The sequence below is a fragment of the Chrysochloris asiatica genome, unplaced genomic scaffold, assembly GCF_000296735.1.
Source record: "Chrysochloris asiatica unplaced genomic scaffold, ChrAsi1.0 scaffold00072, whole genome shotgun sequence".
In the NCBI taxonomy this organism is placed as follows: Eukaryota; Metazoa; Chordata; class Mammalia; order Afrosoricida; family Chrysochloridae; genus Chrysochloris; species Chrysochloris asiatica.
This window is the reverse complement of record NW_006408590.1, coordinates 6,971,842-6,985,076: the sequence shown is the minus strand read 5'-3', so window position 1 is coordinate 6,985,076 and position 13,235 is coordinate 6,971,842. Positions and strand designations below refer to the sequence as shown.

Sequence of the window (13,235 nt, the reverse complement as noted above, 5' to 3'; positions counted from 1 at the left end):
GGACATTGTTTCGTTCTATGTGCATGGGGTCGCTATGAGTCGGTTCCAACTCAATGGCACCTGACAACAACAACAACATGCTGTCTAAAGAAGGTATTTGAAATGAACAAATCATTGGTTTGTAGAATTCTATCATGCATTCCTCCAGCATCATTTCTATCACCAAGGCCATATTTTCCAACTATTGATCCTTCTTTGGTCCCAACCTTTCCATTCCAATCACTAGTACAGATCAATACATCTTGATAGCATGTTTGATCAATTTCAGATTGAAGAAGATGGTAGAATTCTTTTATTTCATCCTCACTGGCTTTAGCAGTTGGCACATACATTTGAAAAATAGTGGTATTAACTGGTCTTCCCTGTAGGCACATGTATATTATCCTATCACAGAGAGCATTGTACCTCATGGCTGATCTGGATATGTTCTTTTGATAATGAATGCAACCATTCCTCTTATTCCCAGCACAGTAAACCATGTGGTTTGCAGATTCAAAATGGCAATACCAGTCCATTTCAGCTCACTAATGCCTAAGGTATCGATGTTTATGTGTTCCATTTAATTTTTGACAACTTCCAATTTTCCCAGATTCATACTTTGTACATTCCATGTTCCGATTTTCAGTGGAAGTTTATTGTGGATCTATGCAAAATGAAGCCCTTGAGAACTTCAATCTTTTCCCCCATATGATGTTATTTATTGGCCCAGTTGTGAAGACTTTGAAAGACGGAGCGGTAGGCTTTCCAGCCCACATGGGGGGAAAACGGAATGCCTTGGGCAGGAGGCTCACTTGCAGAGTGGGTTACTTCCAGGCACTTAGTCAATGAAGCTAGGTTTGATGACTAATTGAGCTTGAGCTAACCAATGGCTAAAGGTACCTAGGGGAGTGGAGTGCTATCTGAGCCTTTATTAGCAGTTAGAAAAAGAGCTTTGTAGCATTACCTTTACATGGCAGAGTCCAGGCCAAAGAGCTGAGAGCCAGAAGGAGGCATGCCAGTAGCAGAAAAGAAAGTGTCCTTACCCAAAACCTGTATCCTGAGTATTTTCTGATCCTGTACTGTAACCCCTTAACTTCCGAAATAAATCCCATAACTGTGAGTATGGTTTCTGAGGACTGCGTGGCTGCTGCAAAGAATTATTGAATCCAGTTGAGTAGAGCCCTGTAATCGGGATGGCTGATGCCTTTTTTTTTTTTTTTTTTGCTGGGGGTGCCACCAAATGTTATTTGTAAAATTTTTGTTTAGTGTTTCAGCAGAAATTTATTATTTTTTTTTGTAAAAACTCTGTAGTTAGTTGTAAAGGAACTATGGTAGCACAGTGGTTATGAGTCGGGCTGCTAACCTCACAGTCAGCAGTGTGAAACTAACAGCAGTTCGTGGGAGAAAGATGAGGCTTTCTGCTTCCATAAAGATTTACAGACTCAGAAATCCATTCAGGGTTGCTATGAGTTGGAACTGACTCCATGGCACATTGCCACCACCACCACCGCCAGTTAGTTGTAATAACAAAAACATTATCCTAAGCCCAGCTTAATTGTATCACTATACCTACACAGCTAAAGTTCTATAATTCATTTTTTGAAGCTTATATTGCACTCAAGCTCTGGTAGCGTAGTGGTTACGAATCGGGCTGGGAACCTTAAGGCCAGCAGTTTGAAACTACCAGCTGCTCCGCAGGAGAAAGATGAGGCGTTCTGCTCCCATAAAGATTGATAGCCTCGGAAACCCTGTACAGGGTCGCTATGGGTCAGAACTGACTCAATGGCACTTAACAACAACAACATTGCACTCGACAAGAGTTGTCATTGTTTTCCTATAACAAGGACACTTTGACCCACATGGGCTTTGTCTACATATACTATAAGCACACGCTGTTTTCTTTGTTGCTGGTGTTTTATAATCACTGATTTTGTAAAATTTTCTAGTGTTTTAACTATATTATTGTGGTAATTAATATTTGAGAAGCTATAGTGATATCCTTTTTTTTTCTTTTAGTTTTTTCAGAGGTTGCTCTTCTTTGATTGTGAAGCAGACATAGGGCACAACATCACAAGGTAAAGAACTACATGTTACCTATTGGCTGGATTAAGGGCAATAACAGGCAGAATTAGGTTCACCTCTTGACCAAGCCGAAACCCAGCATTATGGCGCTGAGAGCAGCAGAGGCCCAACCCTTCACACTGTGGTCACCAGCCTTTCCCAGGAAGCTCAGCGGGGCCACGGTAACATCTGCTTCTGCTGACAAATTCCTGCATTTGTCAGAAGTAGATTTCTGCCACTGGCTAATGGACAGCTGGCCTATGGTGGGCAGCTGCCTGGAAAGGCCTCGTATGCCAGCGTTACCCTTGTTACAGCATCCACAGATGTCATTAGTGTCTTCTACTGGGAACTAGCTATTGGAAGACTTGTGGAAGGAACAGACTTTGTTTAGCTGGTCTAGAACTTGGATGGCTGGAAAGACCCTGAAATGGCAGGCGGAATACATCATATTTCTAGAGTTATCAGCAAAGTGGAACATATCCACAATGAACTGTACAATATCTGGCCTAGGTCTGGGGCTTCTGAATACTGATGATGCTAGAGCTATACAATTTTTAATTTCTGTATTACTTAAATAAAACAAAGTAATAAATCTAATGTTATATTTAGAAGTACAGATAAATTTCCGATGAATCAGTGGAAGGAATCTATAAAATATAGGGTTTTGTTTCCTCATTACTTAGAAACTTAGGATTTAGGTAACATTTCTAGAGTTCAAGGTTCATTTTGTCATTCTAAAATGTATCTCAATAAAAAAAGAACCAATCTAAAATAATGAAAGAGTGATATTTATTTAAAAATCTAGATAATAGAACGAAATAGTAAAAGGAGAATAACATCATAGTGTTTTCCCTGTTAACATTTTAAGAAACTAAAGGCCAGCTATATTTTAACCCACGTTCACTATCATCTACTATCTACTATTAAAAGTATCTGCAGAAAGCTTACATTACAATGCTCTTAGGCACAGAATCAGAAGAATTACCCAAGCTTAGCAACTTTGACAGATATACTGGTAAATGTATACAGCATATAGAATACAAACATTAAACCAAGAAATGAAAGAATAAGATACTTAAATGAATTCAGTACATAGCACATCACACCAGAATTGAATATAATATTTCAAAATAGGCAACACATTTATACATTTAAAATTATGTCAGCAATTGCAAAAATAAAACCTAAATTACAGATATTGTCTATGTCATGTGAGCCATATAATTCCTTTGTCATGTCATATAATAGTATGCCATACTGTTGGCATAACATGATTTAAACAATAAAATTCTGTTGGGCAGCTGTACAACAAATAGTGAAATGTATTTCTATAAGAAAATCTGAAATATTTAATCCAGTATTTTAATTTATATAAAATATTCAAAATGTATTTTTATTGTATATTTCTCAGATATCTGTGAATCAAAACTTAAAAACAAATGAAATTATGACAACTTATAAATGTTCCCACTCTAAATATTTTAATAAATAAGTTATACTACTTAATTTACTAAGGAGCTCTGGTAGCATAGTGGTTATGAGTTGGGCTGCTAACCTCAAGGTCTGCAGTTCGAAACTACCAGCCGTTCCGTGGGAGAAAGATGAGGCTTTCTGCTCCCATAAAGATTTACAGCTTCAGAAACCCTGTACAGGGTTGCTAGGAGTTGGAATCGACTACACAGCACACCATCACCGCTGTCACTTAATTGACTACAAAGGTAGTAATCGTTGTTGGTGTTGTTAAATGCTGTTGAATCAATTCTGATTCACAGTGACCCTGAATCGGGATTCCGTGGCTTTAAGTCTTTGTTGGAGCAGAAAGCTTCATCTTTCTCCTGCAGAATGGCTGGTTTGCTGGAACTATCAACCTTGCGGTTAACAGTCCAGTGCTTAATCTATGGAGTCACTGTATTCCACATTAATCATCATTGTTACTGCTTGCTGTTGGTAAGTGCCGTCAAGTCAATTCCAACCCCTAGCGATGCTGTACAGGGTTTCCGAGGAGCAGCTGGTGAGCTTGAACCGCCAACCTTGCTGTTCAAATGGCTTTGCAGTCTGGTGCATTAACTGACAGCGCCACAAGTTACTGCTAAGTGCCATCAAATCAATTCTGACTCATAGCTACCCTGTATAGGGTTTTTGAGGAGCAGCTGGTGGGTTTGAACCGCAGACCTTTGTGGTTAGCAGCCTAGTGCTTACTCTTCCAATAAATGGTACACATCAAAAGATGCTTGATGTTTCCGGGTGTGGTATTGTGGGTTAATGGGCTGGACTGCAAAATCGTTTTTAACTACAAGGTTGGTGGTTCAAGCTCACCAGTCACTCCTCCGAAACCCTATACAGGGTCACTATGGATTGGAATAGAAACAACAGCACTTAACAACAACACCAGGATAAGCACTAGACTAGAAGGTCGCTATGAGTTGAAATTGACTAGAAGACACTTAACAATAACAAATGTTTCTCAGAGTCTGTTTCTATATGATGTTCTATAAACTAATTTATTTGAAGATGGAGAAGTAGAGAAAATAAGGTAAAATTTTCCTCTTAGAAAGTGGTATTGATTTCAATGTCAGAAAATATTTGGATTCAGGAATAACAATTTTTTGTAATGGTGTATGATAAAGATATTTTTGTGGTATTTTAAGCTCATCTAGGGTGTTCAAGACAAATACACAAAGCAGGCAATTTAGCTAGCAATATAATTTACAATTTAATGATATAGAAATTTATTAACTATATTTCAGTTTCCAACAATTTAGAAGTATGTTTTTATAAAGACAGTGGTGTAGTTTAATTTTAGTTTTTTAAGTATTCAAGGTATGTTGTTGTTGTTAAGTGCCGTTGAGTTGGTTCTGACCCATAGCGACCTTGTATAGGGTTTTGAAGGAGCAACTTGTGAGCTTGAACCACTAACCTAATAGTTCAAATAGCTTTGCAGTTTGGCGCATTAACCCACAATGCCACACCAGGACTCCATTCAAGGTATATACCATAGAAATATCTAACCTAATCCTGTCTAATCTATAGGAAAGTTAACAGTGCTAGAATCTCTGGTTCAGAAAGCTCCTGTTTGTTGTCTATCAATTTCCATTAAGAAAAAGAATTACTTAATGAGAATGTGTTGCTTTCATATCTAAATAAACAAGAAAATAAAATTTCATTCCATTTTAACAATCACTTATTAAGACTTCTTAGAGTGTGTTTGTGCACATGAGTTAATGTATTTGTGTATCCCTTTGCTATTGTCCTTGCTTTTTGCATTCTATACAATGTCTTGCTCTAAGATGTGTCAACATCCTGCAAAAGCAGCACTCTGCATGCTGTACCATAGGAACTGTTATGACATGCCTGTTTCCATAGTTACCACAGCAAGTGGGAAGAGGTGTCTGTCAGGGACCAATTTATCTCTCCAGACGGGCATTGCCACCAAAGGGAAGACATGATGCCCACAGATCTTAGCTAAAACTAAAAACGGAGCAAGAATGAGCAAAATAAAATTATACTAAATAGCAAGGTCCATCACAAACTGAAATACACATGAAAAGCCATTAGTAAATACACGTCTCTGCTTCACCACACACACGACCTACTATTAGACTGATGATCAAAACAAATTTAAGGTCATTTCTTTTGCGATGAAGAATATGCTAAATATAGCAGTAAAGTTTATAATATTTAAAAAAATTTATGAATTAAGAGCATACATAGCTGATAATGCACTATATGAGATTTTGGGTTTTTACTTCTTTGTCTTCTTTAATAATAATAATGGTGCTATGGAAGAAAATCTGTTAAAGTAATATAAATGTAATACAAATCTTTTAGCAGCTAAAGCAATTAAAATCACTGAGGGAGAATTCTAAAAGCTATAATATTTAGAAATAAAATGTCCCTCATTTTGTTTAAGTTAAACTAACTGTAACATCTTTAATAGTGGAAATTCAAAGGAAGTTTTCAAAAATAGAGCCACAGAGAAATATTTGTTATAAAACATTTTAACATAGGAAATAAAGTGTATCATGACAAATGAAACAACTCAAAGCATAATGCAATAAGAAATAAAATCTTGATATCATTCTTAATCATGAAGTAATTAAAAATTAAGTGCCGAAGGACACAAACATGAAAAATTTAGATAGGAAACCACAAGTCTTGCTGATTCAAAAGTAATTTCCAAAATGTGGCTACATTTACGTTCCAAGTGCTAAAATAAATATTTTAAAATAATCAGTGTTGACAATGCATGTGCCCATCCTATGAGCTTCCACTGAAAAGTTAGCTAAAATGCTACAGACAGTACAGTAGAACCAAGACAGCCTGTATGCTGCTTATTTATGTCTTCTGTGCTTGGAAATAGATTGTTCACTGTTGATTATTCTTAAAGCCTCTGGATTCACCTCTAGAGAGTTTGGACACAGAATTATATACCTGATTATACAAAGCTCTGAAGGTATTCAGTACCTGGGGATTAGATCCATCAAATCCTTCCTCATAAATGATTCTTTGAATGAACTGAAGCAGTTTTTGGTAGCCATGGGTCAGAGAACTGTTGGTAAGAAATGGTTCAAATATATAAAAGGACTTATTATACAGGAAATACAAAATCTATGGTAAAACATTAAGTAAATAACTTATTAAATTACTAAATAAAAAATTAGATGAACCAAAACAGTATTTAATATTTCTAAATATAAAGTCAACACATCCAGGGAACAAGTCACAAATACCTTATATTAAGTAGCTCAGCGTTCTTGACATCATGGGAAGATAAAAATCTGTAGAGACTATGATGACTTAATTATGTCACGCTCAGTTGCCTCCAGAAAATTAATGATTTAATGAAGCAACCTAAAAGATGAAGTCACTATAGCTTTTCAGGAGTAATCATAGATAATTAACACATAGTTAATGAAGTACTATGTCAAGTACACCTGAATCAATGTCCTGATCACCTGAGATCATCTTCCACCAAACTTTTAATTTTCTTACAACAAATTAAAAAAAGAAGAGTAATTTAAAAACTACGTCTTTTAAGACAAATGAAAACATGTGAGTATGATCTCCATTAAATTCACTGTTTATCTCCTTCATTAAAAAAAGACAATAAAGTGTATGGATTTAAAAAGATTACCTATTTTCCACATTAATGCTATGATTTTACAACATTTTACAAATACTGTTAAGTATTTCAAAGAATATATAGCAAGAATGAAGAAAAGCTGCTTTACATGAACTCAATTTAGGATTCTGTATAATGGACAACCTGTGTAGTATGGCTGAACACTTAATATCATGATAATGAGGTTCTGGACAATATGCATTCCATAGGCATTTATGTGCCTAATGCTGTGAAAGCTGTGAGTGAAGTTAAGAACATAAAATTATTTGTTTAATTGTGGTTCTAAGTAGAGCGATCACAGAGTCAGAAGAAATGCTCTAAAGAAAGAATAAAATACAATTTGAAGCCTACATGCAACATTGCTGTTGTTATTGTGCCATGGAGTTGATCCAACTCACAGCGACCCCGTACAGGGTTTCCGAGGCTGTAAATCTTTATGGGATCAGAAAAAGACACCAAAATCTAGGTAATATGGCAGACAGTTTAATGTACAAGATCAACAGTACGTGGTTTAAAAGATGTACATCTCTGTAAACTTTTTATTGAACATTCAGAGCTAGCCTAAAGTACCTATCTAACAAACAAACAAACAAAATAAGAAAATCAAGAGAAAAGAATGCTATTCTATGCAAAACAAATATGGCAACACATAAGGAAGGATTTAAATGGGCAGTATGGTAATTTCTCATATGGTAACTTGGTAACAATGTAGTTCTGGTGTGGCACTGTGGGTTAATGAGCTGGACTGCAAGACAGCTTGAACTGCAAGACTGGTGGTTCAAGCTCATCAGCCACTCCTCCAAAACCCTATACAGGATCTCTATGGATCGGAACCCACTTGACGGCACTTAGCAACAACACCAACTACAACTTGGTTTCTTTCCTTCCTTTTTCCCACTGCTTCAGTAACTCGACTTTTAATGAACAATTTGTTAAATGGACACATTTTTTTCATTTTCCATTGAGAAATGCGTCTATAAATAATAATATTCCTTAAGGACAATGATGTGACTATTTTATATCCTAATGATTATGTTAGTCCTGGCTAGCTCAACTTTCAAAAAAAACACAGTGCTGCTGTTCAAACACAGTAAATTCAATTCCTATATGTGTCAATATGCTTTGCATAGGTGAAAAAATCTGGTCAAATTCTCAGATTACAAAATGATTTCCAGCCAACCATTTGATGAATATCAGTATATGTTAAAGAAGGACAGATCAAGAATATAGACAGAACATCATAATCTACCAATAATATAGCTATCAAAGGACTATCATTTTATATATGCAAAAAGTTTCTTAAGCATTTTCCCTTTGCTCAAAGTTGTTCAATAACAAAATTTGCCTTAATTATTTAGAATTGTTATCTGAGGATGACATATTATTAAATACTACATACATAAATATTCTTAGCTTTTTATTTGCTACCATTTATTCGACCAAAATGATCTAATTTCTTCCATATTCTCGTAGACTGTTAAAATAATTATAGTAGATCTAAGATTTTCCTCTTTCTAACATTTAATACCATTAGTTTTGCTGTGAAAAGTAGTTTTATTTTCATTAACACAAGAAAAATCTACTGGGAGAAAAGGAATCAGATGCAGTTTATCTATGTAAGAATTCAAGTAGATAATAAATAAAAGGTAGTGTCTTAGTGTTGTTATAAAAGAAAACCCACAAATGGATGACTTTAAAAATGAGGAATTTATTTTTTCACCACTTGAGGGGAAGCCTTTCTCTGTCTCTGTCTCTGTCTCCACTGTGGAGGCAGGGCCTTGTCTCTACTGTTTCTGCTTTCCGGTTCTTTGGAGATCTGTGTCTTTTCATCTATTTGATCCCCTCTCTTGTTCTTTAATAGTCTTCTTTTAATCAGATTGACTCAAAAACACATTTTGTACTAAACCTGACTCATTATAACAATTCAGACAACCCATTTCCAAACTGAATTATAATCACAGACACAGAGGTTAGGATTTATATAGCATATTTGGGGGAGACATAATTCAATCTACAATAGGTTATTTCTCAAACGATGAACAAATAGCAGTTACAAAGTCTTTTAATTTGATGAAAGAACAAATTTAACAACATAACACTTAGGTAATTGAAGTCAAGATTTCATTTGTGAAAAGATCCAAACCTCAAACCAAATTTATTGCAGTTGAGTCAATTCTGACACATATGAACCTTACAGAATAGAGTCGAGTTGCCCTATAGGAGTTCCACAACTATATCCTGTGACTGAATCATACTGCCTCACCTTTTTCCCATGGGGGGTGGGCTTGAATTTCTGATTTTTCAGTTAGTAGCCATGCAAGAATTATAACAATAAAATTATGCAAAGATGAACTTCATAGAACTAAGAGGAATACTAGTGGTACAGTGGTTAAAATGCTTAGCTGCTAACAGAAACGTTGGTACTTTGAATTCAGCAGACATTTCATGGGAGAAAGCTGCGGCAGGTCTGCTTGCAAAAAGATTGTTGTCCTTAAGTACCGTCGAGTCAGTACTGACTCAAAGAGATCTTGTATAGGGTCTCTGAGGAGCAGCTGCTGGGTATACACCACCAACCGTGTGATTCAAACCAACTTTGTGGTTCAGTGCTTTATCCTACAGTACCATATTAGGCCTTGGAAACCCGATGATGCAATTCTACTCTATCCTATACAAGGTCACGAAGAGTCAGAAGCAACTCAAATGCAACGAGTATGGGTTAGTTGGTAAATGAAAAGTTTAATCATAGGTAACATACGCTTGCGTTAGTATTGTAACAAAACTATCTGGTATTATTGATGACATCAACAAATAAATAAGTGTCTGGCACACAGCAAATGTTCAAAAATCTTTTGTAACATAGTCAAAACATTTAATGAATACAATAACTCTGTGAGGTAAATATAGTCATTATGCTCACTTACGGTTGATAAAATTAAGCCTCTTTAGAGGCTAAGTTATACTTTATAAAATAATTGATCTGACATATTAAACACTAATGAGCAAAGATTAGACAAATTGTGAAATGACATCAAGTACATCATACGTGAAGAGCAAAGTTTATTAAAAGGAGAAAAAAAGAGCAAAGTGGTTGTCAGAAGAGATGAAACTTACTTGTGAACATAGAATAGCAAAATGAAAAGAAGAAACGATGAAGTAAAAGAGTTGAACAGAAGACTGCAAAATCAGCTCAAAAAGACAAACTAATATAAGGAAATATGCAAAGATCTGAAGTTATAAAACCAAAAGGGAAAAACACACTCAGAATTTCTCAAGCTGAAAGCATAGAAGAAAAAAATTCACTTAATGTAATGTTTCAAGGTTCATCCACGTAGACATATTGACCTGTATTTATTTATTTTTTTAGGTTGAATAACATTCCATTGTATGGATATACCACATTTTGACTCCATCAGTTGATGGAGCTTTGGATTTCTACTTTTTGCCTATTATGAATAATGCTGCTATTAACATTTATGTATATTTTGTGTGGATATATGTTTTCATTTCTCTTGGGTATGTATTTAGGAGTGGAATTGATGTGTTAAAATGATATTCTATGTTTAATCATCTGAGAGACTCTATCAGACTGTTTTCCAAAGCAGTTGCACCATTTTAAATTCCCAACCAGAACAATAGGGTTCTGATTTCTCTATATCATCATAAACACTTGTCATTATTAGACTTTTTTATTATAGCCATCATACAGGGTGTGACATTATAGCCCCCTGTGGTTTTGATTTATATTTCCCTGGTGACCAATAGCATTGCTATCTTTTCAAGTGCTAATTGGCCATTTGTACATCTTGAGTAGTTCTTAGATTCGTAGGCCATTTTTAAATTGGATAAATTGTTTTATTAGTATTATTATTAGGTAATAAAAGTTCTTACACATTCTAGCTATAAGTCCCTTATCAGATATTGTTGCTAGGTGTCCTCGAGTCACTTCTGACTTATAGTGACACTATGACAACAGATGGTCCTGTGTCACCCTCACAATTTTATATTGAAGTCCATTGTTGCTGTCAATCCATCTCATTGGGGGTCTTTCTTCTTTAATTGATCATCCACTTAACTAATTAAGATGCCATTTTCCAGGGACTGGCTTCTCCTAACACGTTCAAACTACTATAAATGAAGGCTCACCATCCTAGCTTCTAAGGATGAGTCCAACTATACTTCTCGCTAAACAGATTTTGTTCTTTGGGAAGTCCATGGTAATTTAAATATTCTTCACCAACAACATAAATCAAATGCACTGATTCTTCTCCAATCTTCCTTAGTCACTGTCCACCATGCATGTGAGGTGAATGAAAATACCACAGTTTGAGTTAGGCATAAACTTTAGTCTTCAAAGTGACATCTTTGTTCTTTAACACTTTAAAGAGGTCTTTTGCAGCAGATTTGCTCAATGCAATGCATCCTTTGATTTACTAAGTGCTGCTTCTATGTGAATTGATTGAGGGCCAAGTAAAATGAAACACTTGACAACTTTAGTCTTTTCTCCATTTATCATGATGTTATTTATTGGTTCAGTTGGAGGACTTTTGTTTTCTTTACACTAAGGTGTAATCCATACTGAAGACTGTAGTCTTGGATCTTCATCAGTAAGTGCTTCAAGTCTTCACTTTCAGCAAGCAAGGTTAAGTTATCTGCATTATCACAGGTTGTTAACAAGTCTTCCTCTAATCCTGATGCCACAGTCTTGTTCATATAATGCAGACTTTCAGATTATTTGCTGTGCATACAGACTGAATAAGTATGGTTAAGTATATAACTTTGACACACATCTTTCCTGATGGCAAATCACTCAGCATCTCTTTATTCTGTTTGAACAACTGCCTCTTGGTCTTTGTGTAGATTCCTCAGGCACACAATGAAGTGTTCTGGAATTTCAATCCTTCACAATATTATTCATAGTTTGTTATGATCCACACACAGAAAGCCTTTGCACAGTCAATAAAATATAAGTACTATCATCAGGTATTCTCTGCTTTCAGCCAAGATCCAACTGCCATCAGCAATGATATTCTTAGTCCCATATCCTCTTCTGAATCCATCTTGAATTACTGGCAGTTCCCTATCGACGTACTGCTGCAATCGCTGTTTATTTTTCTATAGCAAAATTTTACTGGCATGTGATATTAATGATATTGTTCAATAATTTTCTAATTCTGTTGGGTCACCTTTCTTAGAAATGGGCACAAACATAGATCTCTTCTAGTTGGTTGGCCAGGCAGTTGCTAAATTTCTTGGCATAGTCAAGTAAGTGCTTCCAATGCCTCATCACTTTGTTGAAACCCGTCCATTTGTATTCCATCAATTCCTGGAGCCTTATTATTATTATTATTTTTTTTTACAATGCTGCTTGGATTTCTTTCTTCAATACCACCTGTTCTTGATCATGTTCTCTTGAAATAGTTGAACATACATCAATTCTTTGGTACAGTAACTTTGTGTATGCCTTCCATCTTCTGATGTTTCCTGATCATTCAATATTTTCCCCATGTTGTTGTTGTTATATGCCGTGAAGTCTGTTCCAACTCATAGCGACCCTGTACAGGGTTTCAGAGGCTGTAAATCTTAAAGGGAACAGAAATTCTCATCTTTCTCCACGGAACAGTGGGTAGTTTCAAACTGCTGACCTTGCGGTTCGCAGCACAATTCGTAACCACTATATTGCAACTTGAGGCTTAGAAGTTTTTCTTCAGTTCTTTCTGCTTGAGAAATGCTGAGCATGTTCTTTCCTTTTGGTTTTCTAACTACAGATCTTTGTACATTTCTTTATAATACTGTGTCTTCTTGAGCTGCCCTTTGAAATTTTTATTCAGCTCTTTTACTCATTATTTATCTCAGTCCCTTTAGCTTATATTCAAGAGCAAGTTTTAAAGTCTCTTCTGATATCCATTTAACTCTTTTCTTTCTTTTCTGTCATTTTAAAGACCTTTGATTTTCCTAGGTATGATATGATGTTACTGATGCTATCCTACAACTCCCTCTGGTCATGAGTGTCCAATGCTCTTGAAGGTCTTTAAATTCAAGTGGGCTATCCTCAAGGTCATATTTTGGCGTTTGT

The 13,235-nt window shown here is 35.6% G+C and overlaps 1 protein-coding gene across 1 annotated transcript in view; it reads right to left on the bottom strand.

The window, feature by feature from the left end:
- ELP4 (elongator acetyltransferase complex subunit 4) overlaps positions 1–13,235 on the bottom strand; it is a 300,558-nt gene that overhangs the window by 208,037 nt on the left and 79,286 nt on the right. Inside the window, exon 6 of the mRNA XM_006864859.1 lies at positions 6,505–6,589. Coding sequence (XP_006864921.1) covers positions 6,505–6,589 — 85 coding nt within the window. The remainder of the gene's footprint in view (positions 1–6,504; positions 6,590–13,235) is intronic.